This window comes from Hippichthys cyanospilos, chromosome 9, assembly GCF_059441005.1.
Source record: "Hippichthys cyanospilos isolate Australia breed blue-spotted pipefish chromosome 9, RoL_Hcya_1.0, whole genome shotgun sequence".
Classification (NCBI taxonomy): Eukaryota; Metazoa; Chordata; class Actinopteri; order Syngnathiformes; family Syngnathidae; genus Hippichthys; species Hippichthys cyanospilos.
Window position 1 is genome coordinate 3,806,730 of NC_142377.1, and position 12,066 is coordinate 3,818,795.

The 12,066-nt window shown below is 39.3% G+C and overlaps 1 protein-coding gene and 1 long non-coding RNA gene across 2 annotated transcripts in view; one reads left to right on the plus strand and one right to left on the minus strand.

The window, feature by feature from the left end:
• eya2 (EYA transcriptional coactivator and phosphatase 2) overlaps positions 1-12,066 on the plus strand; it is a 56,747-nt gene that overhangs the window by 29,012 nt on the left and 15,669 nt on the right. The window contains exons 5-8 of the mRNA XM_088424493.1: positions 6,299-6,375; positions 8,694-8,877; positions 9,083-9,231; positions 10,969-11,052. Coding sequence (XP_088280619.1) covers positions 6,299-6,375; positions 8,694-8,877; positions 9,083-9,231; positions 10,969-11,052 — 494 coding nt within the window. The remainder of the gene's footprint in view (positions 1-6,298; positions 6,376-8,693; positions 8,878-9,082; positions 9,232-10,968; positions 11,053-12,066) is intronic.
• Positions 5,792-8,304, minus strand: LOC148418556 (uncharacterized). The gene is made up of 3 exons (XR_015866705.1): positions 8,183-8,304; positions 8,054-8,108; positions 5,792-6,386 (listed from the first exon to the last, which is right to left on the minus strand). It is a non-coding gene; the product is annotated as an uncharacterized LOC148418556 (long non-coding RNA).

Here is a 12,066-nt window from a genome sequence, read left to right on the forward strand (position 1 = left end):
GTCGAGGCAGGAAGACCTCGCATTGACGAGCCTTGCTTTGGAAAGAGCGACCGACTCCCTCCTCACCTCTCGTCTCGAATTGTGTGACCTCCTTCTCCTCCTCTGCCTCGCTCGTACCCCACACCTGTTCCCCATTAGCTGCGGTCTGGACTCTTGGCGTCTCCGCGTCCCCCCCGGCCCTCCCTAGCCCACCTCCTCCCTTCCCAGGGTCAACCCACGCCCCCGTTCTCCCACTCCGGCCAGCAGCACAACAGGCATGGCAAGGACAGAGAGAAAGTGAGAAAACAGACAGCTGGACGGACAGAGAGGACAGGACTGAAGGAGTGGGGAAAACAAAAGAGGTGCAAGAGGCTCCAAATAAAATGTCGGCCGCACACAGCCCGATCCTGAACTTTGAAAGCAGCATGAAATTGGCCTGGTGACAGGGGGCAAGGTTAAAGTGTGGTTTACAAGGGGTAGAGGGAGTTTAACCATCTCCACACTATGATTGAGATGGAACAAAAGTGACAAGATGATAGCCCCTTTCATTTCTTTATGAGTTAGATTGATTATTGTCAGATGAGATTCCCACCTATTGGTCACTTAGTTTTGATCACTTTTTAGGACTTTGGGGGTGAATATAGTGGAGGTACCGTTATGACTAAAATCAGGGTACAGTACTTGGCTTTAATATAAATTTAGCGGCAAAATTTACCTGTTTTTATGAATACCTGGGGGCGGACAGTTGGCCACTTGTTCATGACTGAAATGACATCACCGCTCACCTGTTTGCCAGATTTGGCTACCTGACATTCGTAGCGTGAGCCTTTGGACACTGTGATGTCATATTCAGTTGACAGCAAGTGGCAGTATGATGAAAGGGACAGTAAAAAAGGTAATGAGCTTTTTTTCATCATACCCGGCTTTAAGAGCTTATTTGTTCAAGGAATTTTAGTAGTCTACTGTTCAAATACTGATTTAAATGATTTAAAACATTGCATTAACTAATGCACCTGCTGTTATTTATTTTGGAAATTATGGTATTATTGTACATCCATCAGAAGCAAAAAGCTTTGATTGACTTTTTGGTTAGGGTAACGACCAATAAATACTTCCAGGATTAGAAACTATTGATTGAGATGCTGCAGTAGGCTATAGCATTTTTCAAAAAAAGTGGATGTCCAGTAGTGATGGTAAAACACAGCTTCAACTTTGCTTAGTCAGCTAATCATTGTATCTTTTTTAATCCTCTAGATGACACTGTTGAATTATAGAATGGGGATTAAGAAATGACTTCAGTGTGCTTTCAGGCCTGTGTTGAGCATTATCTTGAGGTGTCAAAAATACAACAGTTGGTTCATGAAGCATCATGAAACTTCATTTCTCCAACACTGTTATCCAAGGTCAAAGATGAAGGAGAAGATCCAAGTTGAAGCAAACGCCAATGCTGACCAAGACGTGGCAAGCCATCTTCACCGTTTAATCCTCAACCGTAGAGCGACAGATTAGACCTGAGTTTCAATATTTTGACAATGTTTATTGGTGGTTCCCCATACAAAGCGAGTACTCCAGTCGCAGCTCTTTTGCTTCTATTGGACACAAAATGATAACATGATTTCCAAAATGTCTGACAGGAAGTTTATACTGTATGTTCAAAGAAAATATCCTGCACCACATTTCTGCACTGGGCATTAACTTCAAGCCACGGCACATCTTGTAGCCACTTTTGAAAAATTAAACAAAAAAAAACCTTTTGTTCACTTCAGGCTTCGTTGTCTGCTTCTTTTTTGGTGGTCAACCACCAAAGAAACTGCTCAAAGCCTGTTTGTTTGGCATCTTTTACAACTCTTTTCTTGTGCTTAACCAGCAAATGAGATAATGGATGATAGTACTGTAGGTATACAAAGGCATGAAGTGAAGTTCATGATACTGTGCATCAGTGACTTCTGTCACGCATATGTACCTATGTACCAGTTATGTGCATACCTGGTAATATGACCATTATTGATACCAATTGACATTTTGGAACTTTATGAGGCTAGAAAGGTGAGTTGCGGTGTGTATGACGTCTTGTGTTTGCAATTAATTGGGCAGGGAGGTGACATAAATCCCTCGGCTTGATTTTAGCAACTGCATCACATTCAGCTGTGTTACTATTGATTGAAGTTAACGCCACATGAGAGCTTGTTGCTGTAAAAAAACAGAACTATGATGAGTCAGTTGACACATGACGGGGTGTTGACACAACTGCAGTCCGCCACTCACGATTCCGTATTATAGTCAATAGAAGCAAGGAATGCTACAAACAAACAGGCAAAAGTTGGTTTGTGTTTCTGTCCGAAAAAAGGGGGCTGTTGGACCAAAAGAGTTCTGACGGAATGTCTGTCCTAACGATTACAACGATGGACGAAACACACCCATTCCGACATTATTATTCCAGAGTTTTTTGGGTGTTTGGCACTCTTCGGTCTGTCGTCAAAACACTGTGGCGCCCTGCTCTGGTTAAGAGCATGCCGCCACCCAGTGACCACCTATGCAACAACAATTATATAAAGAAACAATAGCTCCTAGAACTTGATTTCCCCTTAAATGTACTGCTGCACATGAATGAAGCAGCTGAGCAATTTAGCTGTCGTGCATAATGTGGCGTTCTGCAACTAGTTTTCATGAGTGGCTAACCATCTGCTACTAGTTTTTCTGCAGTTGGAAATCTGAGTCGTTTGTGAGTGTTTTCGCATTGTTGCAGATGTTATGTTCAAGATCAGATGAGCTTTTAGTGCCTATAGGACATTTTCAGGTACCAAGCGACATCCAGCCGCCCAACTACATAATAAATACAGTATTTATAGCCTGTTTGTGTTTTACAATTTTTAACTTTATATATAATGCCATCTATACCTGTAGTTAAATACTGGCATATGGAGTCCCTGTCACCAAAATGCATGCTTGTTTTCCTGTTGGGAAATTTAAGTTGTACCGATGCAGATGACAGAAACGATATTTGGCTTGCAAACCTTTTGTTGACCTTCTCCAATTCAACCAGGTATCTTGATCAAATTCGTGATCTGGTTTGTTTCCTGGCCCAGTCTGAGCCATTATCTGGAAGTTTTGATCGAGATCCATGGAGTCATTTATTTATGAAATTAAACAACAGGTTATCATGAATATAATCTACTTTTCAAACTAAGAATTACAACAGTTTTCTTTTAACCAAATTACATAGTCTGCATGGGCAAAATAATAAATTTTGTGAATTTTCATCACTGTTGCATCATAGAACAAGTGATACTTCCACCTTTCTCCTTGAGACTCTCTTTCCTTTTGTTTTGGAGACTACACAGATGCCCGACATTATGTAGGAATGTAAATGTTCCTGTAAACATATGCTAAGCAAATCCTTTCTACGCAGCCATGTTGCTTTCCAAACTAGCAAGAGACACGAAACCAAAAAAAAAAAGTTGATGTGTGCGACTTTTCTCAGCAATTAATCAGTCACATGGTCCTAAAATGGCATGCAGACCAAATGCTTGCGGGGTGTCTGAAGTTGTACTTATGGGAATCATTTTTGTTTGATTTGTTTACGCTTCCTTGAACAAGATGTATTTTGAAGATTGTTGAGTCATCAGGGAGCTTCCAGTGACTCATTGTGTTGTACTAATTCATGAATTATGGAATAGAGACTACAGGCAGAAAATGGACAACGGATGGTAGATGTGTGGTAAAATAATACTTTCAAAAACGATTTTCCATTGTGATCTTGAGCACTGTGTACATATTGTATCATTAGCAATGTATCAGGTAAACTTACTGTATTATCTTTGAGTGCAATTTCTTCCCCCCTCATTTTCAACCCTAATATTAGCCGGGTTGACTTATAAGCGCATAACTCAAAACAGACCAAGTTTTATAATGTAACATTAATTTGAATGTGAAATTAGTGAATATATATATATATATATATATATATATATATATATATATATATATATATATATATATATATATATATATATATATATATATATATATATATATGAGATTAATCCGTTCAGTGGTTGGAGTCATAAGACGAATTCACCGGGCAATCCAAACCTATGGTAAATAGCTAATGCAAAATTGTACATACATATTAAAAGTTGGTACCAAAATAGTATAGTAAGTGCTACGTATGTATAATACAATCAGAAAACATCGTAAATTATCTCCAGCATCGTTCAAATCATCTTCTTACTTCTCTCTCTAACATCACTAGCAATCTTGGGAACCATGGCAAACCCTTTCAACTTTGAATTAAGCAGTAAAATGCAGTATAAATACGGTTTTGTAATCATTCACAATCGAACAAAGTTTTACCGTTCCGCCATTTTGAAACAAGCGAGGCCGACCAATAGCAGACCACCATCTCCGTGAGGAGACTCCGACAAATAGCAGACCAGAATTGTAGTGACGTATTGCAGGGACGGCAACTGAAAAAAAATGTAATTACCTAAAAACGCCTGCAGATGGAGACGAAACAGCATAAATACAGCCAAGCCCCTAGGGTCATGACAGTTGTTTTGGGCGCAAAACCTTGAAAATACCATTTAAAAAAAAAGGTTATTTTGCAGAGAGATGCCCTCTAAAGGTTTCCTACACGCCAGTAAATATAAATGCACTTGCCACGGATACTCCTTGGAAGTGCAACTGTTGCAGAACACATATTTACCTAAATCTGAAATGATTAAACTTTATACAATAACTGTACGTTTGAATGGCTGTAGTCTCCCAGAGAGCCGCGGTTATATTAGGGGCACTCGGAATTAAAGTGAGGATTTTAGCAAATAAAAATCACCATTTACACTATACATTCCAATTTATTACAAGAGAAATTGTCTCTTAGCGCAACCATTGACCAATGAGGGCAGAAGGTGTAATCGACTCCCGCCCCAACTTCAGCATGTTATATGGACCGAGGCAAACAGAGGTGGTCTCAATCAGAAAACACACGCTTTTAGGAGGATGAAGAGGCTTGACCAGACCATTGGAAATCTATTACCTAGATATCGTTTGTAATAAACTGGATTTTCAAGTGTAAACTGTGATTGTTATTCTGTTTGGTCATCTTACAAGCGTCACTTTAATTGGACTTCCGAGAGGCGCTAATATGACTGCAGCTGAGAATGGGGAAGGATAACAGTATAGTTACTGTATAAAGTTTATTAATTTTAGATTTAATTAAATTTAAGTTTCCACCCCACCTCCACAACACAGTGGTATTCAATATGTGATGGATAAATGTGTCTAAAGGTACCGTGATTTCCTCTTTTAATAGCACATACCATGTGTTATATTTTGACAGCCGGGATCTATGTAAATACTGTAGTCAGGAGCAGACTTATAATCGCCTTTTTTGTAAAATTCACCCAAATTGAAGTAAAAAAGGGGGGTTTGATTTATATGCGAGGTCGACGTGCACTCGGAGAAATAGGGTACTCATTCTGGTGAAATTCAATGCAAGAGTCCCACCTATACACACACAGATAATAAGAAAGCTCAATTTTTTCATTCATGTAATACTCTACTAACACTTTTTGGTTTTGGTTGGCAGTGGTCAGAAATACACTGCATCATGCGGAGAGCTGTTCTTAACATTCTGCTACGTCTCAAAGATACATAAGGCAGTCAAAATATTAGGAACAGCTATTACTGTGAAACAGTGTACACATATAGGTAACCATTTTAGATATAGCATTGTCACAGGTGTACTTAATGACTAAACTAAAAATGCTGGAATTAGTGTAAAGCCCCACTTAAATTTCCAACAAAGACGTCAACAATCCATTTTCTTGGCTGATGTCTCGGCATGGCTTTGTGCTTGCGAAACAAAGCCAGCTGGTGTCATAAATCATCATAAGTGGCTCATTGGTTCCCAAACAAGCTTTCCGTGTGAATTTACACACCTCAGATCACAACACGCCAGTGTATGCACTTCATACACAAACAGTAGAGCAGGCGGTGAAGTGAAAACGTGGGAATTTTTTTCCATGTGCGGAGGTGATAAGATTACAAGAGATACAATCCATCAGACAAACAGAGCAGAATTGCAGGAGGAAATTAGCTCGAAGGAATACGTTCCTGCCCCAACTTGATTGGAGAAGCACCTGCATTGTTGTTGCGTGTCAAACATAAATCAGTCAAGAAGCTACAACTTCCTTTGCACTGTTTCCCACACAGGATCGGTGTAATAAATAACCTCTGATTCATTAATGCTTGTCAAAATCTTCATCTGATGAGGTGATGACCTGAGAGTTTGAACATTAAGCTTCTGCTGTTGTTGCAGGTGCAGGCATTTCTTCAAGCATTTTCCAAGGAGGCCACGCCATCTCCACGTCCTCGCCATTCAACCCCACACAGCAAGTGCGTATGTCCTGAAATATAATTTTATGAAAGCTATAAATCAAGCTTCAAAATTGCACCTAATCCTTTCAAGGGTCCAGGGGGCGAAGTACTATTTTTGGCTTCCTGAAATCTGTAAATGTTATTAAAAGTATTATATCATTTTGAGCTGTAAATGTTGATAAACAGTTGTAATGAATGGGAGGTCCTAAAGTGTATCACAGGAGCTCGGAAGATAGACTATTTCATCAGGAAAAATGGCATCCAATTGTATTTTGGTTGTGATGTAGAGTCACGGATAGGCAAGTTTAGATGCTATTAGCTAGAGTAGGCAAGGCCAGCTTGCACAGGATTCTAATCTATGGACGCTATAAACGCACAATGCAAAGCATCTGGGTTCTCAGATAAGAGAAAACAAATCCAAGCTCTACTTTTGTGTGCTTGTACCTATCCATTTAGAATGTAAATTCAAAGAAAGGTGGCTGCATACCATGGGTATCGGGCACTTACCGGGAGTAGAATGACCCAGAAAACATAGACACATATAATGGGCAGTATCTTAATAGTGATGGAAGGAGATCAGTTTTTTTTTTTTTTTTTTTTTAAATCCTTTTGGGCCAGAAGTGCAATGAATACACAGGGAAAATGCGCTGCCTGTCATCTATGTTTGTAAAACAGCCAAAGGCCAGCCAAACGTTGTGAGAAGACCAGTCAATGCTTCAAAATAAACTGCATTTGAACAAGTAATGTATGATATGAACGGCCTCTTTAAGATTTTATTTTGTTCCGCCATCAATCTACTTGATCTTCTTTTGTGCACGCACAGCAGCTATGATAATAAACAACGATCTACTGGATCATTTTATTTTTCTTTTCTCGCGCAAGTAAAAATGCATGTTGGCCTCTTTCCTCTTGACTTTTTTTCCAAGGAAGAATAGTCCATTATAGCAATGGTAACAATGATATGGCATTTCACTTGGTGGGGCAGGGAATGGTCCTGTAAAACGACGTCACATTCGTTCCCAATATGTCCGTCTGTTAAAAATAACAATGGCGAAACATTTAGGCAAATGCTGGATGAGGCACAAAAATTGGAATACCAGCTTTTTATCAAACTTTACAGTATTGCTCCCTTAATCCATCAAGACCTCGATTTGGGATCCCCGGAGATACACTTTAGATATAAGTCTTTCTTTCTTAAGTTTGATAATACCTTGATTGACTTTATATATCTTTAAAATATAAATAGTGTTGTACTGTAATTTTGGACCTATATCTCCCACTCTTAGTATATTGATAATTACGGCTCCAACCTTTTTGAAACTGGGAGTAAACTTTTGATTATTGATATTTGTAAAGGTCTTCCAGCGTGATACACCCCGCTTTAATAATGCTTGCATTTATACAGCGCCTTTCACAAAACCCACTTTACAAAGCACAGAACTATGCCACAGTAACAAAAATGCTCAAATTATTTGGAGGTAAATTATGTTTTCATTTGTGTCGGTCCCGCTAGCTTTTCTCCACAAACACGTTTCTGCACATGTTTTGTCAATAACCCGCGGACCCCGAATGGAAAAGGATATAGTCAACGAGAGTTTGGCGTGGAATTAACAAAAACAGTCCAATGTGTAAAGTATCAAACAGAAGTCACAAAGTACTGATACAAAGCGAGGCGAGAATGTCTGGGTCTGGGTACCGAAGTCCAACGGGAAAAAGGGCAGCTGCGAGAGAGCGAGTCCACAGGACGATGGCTGCAAACAAAGTAGTAACAGAATTGCAAGATTACAGATTTACAAGAAGAAAAACATAAGCACAAAATACAAACCAAAAATGTCTCAAGAGGGCAGGACATGAGGCAGAGAACGCTAGGATTCACAGAGCGGCTAGAGAGCTTGGCAAAGGAATAAACCAACAATGACCGTGAGTGCCGGCCAGCTTAAAAAGCCCTGTGATGAGATGGGCAACAGGTGTGCGTGTCCAATGGCCCCGCCCCCTTGCAGAGGAAGGAGAAGTCAGTCTGCAAACGAAAACAAACTAAAAGGCAGGAAACGTGACATGACCTTTGATCCATACTTCTTTTTTTTTTTTAAACATTGTCATTACCAAATTTGGACCAATTCAAATGTGATTTAAAAAGAATAGTAGGAATAGTAACAAAAATATTTGATGCAGTTTACTGGATCTATATTGAGTCGTATCAAAATATTGTTGCAATTATTTTTTAACTGTGATATCTTGTCCCCCGTTCCTAATGATGGCATTTACCTAATGAGAGGTAAAAAAAAAAGCCTGTGACAAAGGCGTCATTAATTATTTTGGATGTCAATTCTTGGCAGGAATTTTCATCATATTCCAGCTACAGTCAGAGTCAGTACTCACCGTATTACAACTCGCATCACTACAACAACCCGTACCTGAGTGGCAGCAACATCAGCCCCGCCTCTATCAGCACCCCGTTAGCCTATCAGCATCCAGAACACCCCGTCATGTTACCCAGTCACAGCCCAGAGTCTCACACTGGTACGTTTACTGCTTGTACAGAATCCTCACACATTTGATGAAATTTCAGAATGAACTTCGCAGAAAGTCAAATTAAGTTGACCTGTAAAGGTTATTTTGCCTTATAAGTTCTTCCTGAAATTTTGCCTACAACTTTATCACTAACTTTTTGAAGGTACTCTATAACACAATGGAAAGAAACTGAGTATTGATTCTTGTGTCTTAGGAGAGTATCACCCACCGCCTAGCCCCCCCACGCCGGGTAAAGAGGAGGGGGAGAGAGCCACGGTGTCCATGCGGAGGGGGTCCGATGGGAAGTTGAGGGGGAGGAAAAAAGTCAGTGACCCTGTGCCACCTTTGGATGCTGACATTGAGGTAAATACTTTTTTTTTCCCCAAAAATGAAGGCCGAAAGTACAGCTGTGTCCTATAAACAGTAATGTAAAAAATGTGATTTTTACTCTTTTTTTAATGTTTTTTTTATTCAACACCATTCAAGGAAGATTGATCGGTTTTGACGAACAAATTTAGGTTTTTTTATTGGTTGTGTGCTTACTTAGAATAATTACCGAAATGGGACGAGCTAGAGGAGTCAGTTGGGTGTTAGCATCAAATGCCTGTTGCAGCTAACAGCAACTCGTGCTTAGGTTGTTACAGCATTATTTTTAATCAAAGAAGCAAGCAGGCTGAACCAACGTCTGAGTCCATCCTTGGTCACTCACAGGAATATCGCTAAAACAAGATGGTGATCATGTCTCTAGCTGATTCAATTAAGAGTACACCAGTTAGCGAACACGGAAAGGTAATTCATTTGACTCGTTTACTAATTGCGGTCTTTTGGCATACACAACAATCGGGAACTTGGTGAAACACGGATGCTGCTCAACTTTGGGTATTTATGGTGAAATGAACACGAACCCCGCCACAAGGAAAAGGATAAACAACACCTTTGAGCGCATTGACCATTAAGTGGCGAGGTGTTGATTTGACCGCTCACAATGTGGGAAATCTGAAACACGCTTAAATTAACGTGCAACAAATATATAACTTATGGATATGAACACAAGAAAATGTGAAGGATTTACAAAGATGATATTTTTTTCATGTTTGCTATGGTTTTTACATTGTTGCCAAAGTGTTGGTTGTGTCTTATACACGGTAACATAGAGAATACTAGAATTTGACCCCCAAATTCTGGGTGTATTTTATACTATATTTGGGGAATTACGGTAAATACATGAGCGTACTTTAAACCACTAACGTTAAGGTAAGACTGTTTATTGTCATATGCACATACTGTACTGGAAACAAGTTTATTTACAATGAAATTCTTACTTTAGTGTCCACATGAATGTAATAAAATAAGTACTACGTTATGACAAAGAGCCAGTAATAAACTAAACATTTTGTTTAAAATAAGATCTACTTGAAATTACTCTTTTTTTTTTTTCCTCGGGGGGGGGGGGGGGGGGGGGGGGGGTCGACTTGCAAGCAAGGGCAGAATGAGGGCATTGTGACAAAGATAGGGCTCCTCAATGTAATGACATTTCTAAAGCCACTAGCATCTTTTTGAGTTACAAATAATTCTTGGAGACTCGTATCGCGACTGCAAAAGTGCTTTCTCAAATTTATCCCCCTCTATAAAGCAATTGTCTATATGGATTCAATTACAATTTCACTTTTGGAAATTGGACAATGTCACCAATGTTTACCAAGTCACCAGATTGTACTGCCAATTTGTGTGGGGATGCATACGGCACATACAGCAGACACAGTATTATTGTTTATCATATTTTTTCATACATGGTGGGTTGTCAAACCTTCCAGAGATTTCACTATTTGTATTCGAGACGTAAAAACTCCAATTGGTCCCCTTAGTTCAACCAGCCTTTCTTCAACTGAGCTCCGTTGGACACAATGTTCAATAAATCACGGATCATTTTTCTTTGTCCAGATAATAAACTGTATTGATTTTGAATAACCGGTCGTACCAGATGTTTGAGGAACACGTTACATGAAAAACGGGGGGAGATGCTTTTGTTTTTGCCTTTTCCTGCGCAGTGCGCTCTCTTCTTCCGAGGTTAACGCTACAACGTGTGTTATTTCACTGCAGCGGGTGTTTATCTGGGACCTGGATGAAACCATCATCATTTTCCACTCGCTCCTCACAGGGACCTTCTCCTCGAGATTTGGCAAGGTAGCGTCACAGACCCCCACCTCCTCCCACAATCCCCCTCTCCCTTTCTCAATTCCCATCCCCTCACATTCATGTGTTTAATAATTCAAGTCCAGTAAACTACAAGTAACTGACAGCCTCTCTTTATGTAAATAGTTTAAGATGTAGGAAAACCACTTTATACTTGCATCTTGTTCAAACTAGTGTTATTGTGTTTACTATGAGAACTTACGGACCAATTTATTTACACGTAAAAAGACACAACTCCATACATATACAGTATTTGTGTCGATCAAGCCAGTTAAACACAATGCAGCTATTACTACTGCTGCTTAATGTTTGCCACTAATGCTCTGCAAACAAGTCACGAGTGTAAAACAATGGATCAATATTTCACGTGTGTGAGACTTCCATATACAGGAAAATCTTAATTGTATTCGCCGTGGCTGTTTTGTCTACCCTTCTAAACGGATTGAGTTAGGCTAAAAAAAAAATCTAGTCTAATTAAAACTGGACTACTGATTTATTAGTCCCAATGTTGGGATTAACCTTAAAAATGAATGTCTACAGGTGATTTATCCATCTATTCACTGTAGATGGCAGACAGGTGATTTGATTTTTAAAAAATGGACCAGGAGTCCATTTTTTTTTCAGGTCTTTGGAGGCATCTTGTACTAATACAGAAAGTGCAAATTTACAAATTTGTGAAGCAAATAGCTGATTAGCATAGCAGAGAAAAAATTCAAATACTGTACTTAAAACCCCTAGTATTCTCGGTTCCGGTTTCACAGTCCCATTATTTCACATATTCTTGTATTTGTTCTTTTTTTTTTTTTCAGATTTGCTTTGTGCAAACCAGTAAAAATGGTCAAAGCACATGCAGATGGTGAAATGTATCACAACCTCACATTCCACAAGGGAACATTAAAAAAACACAATGAAAAATAGCGCGCCATCACTTAATGTCAGAGAACAGTGAATCATCATGATGAAAATTTACTACATGCACACCGCTATGTCCAATATTATGGCTTT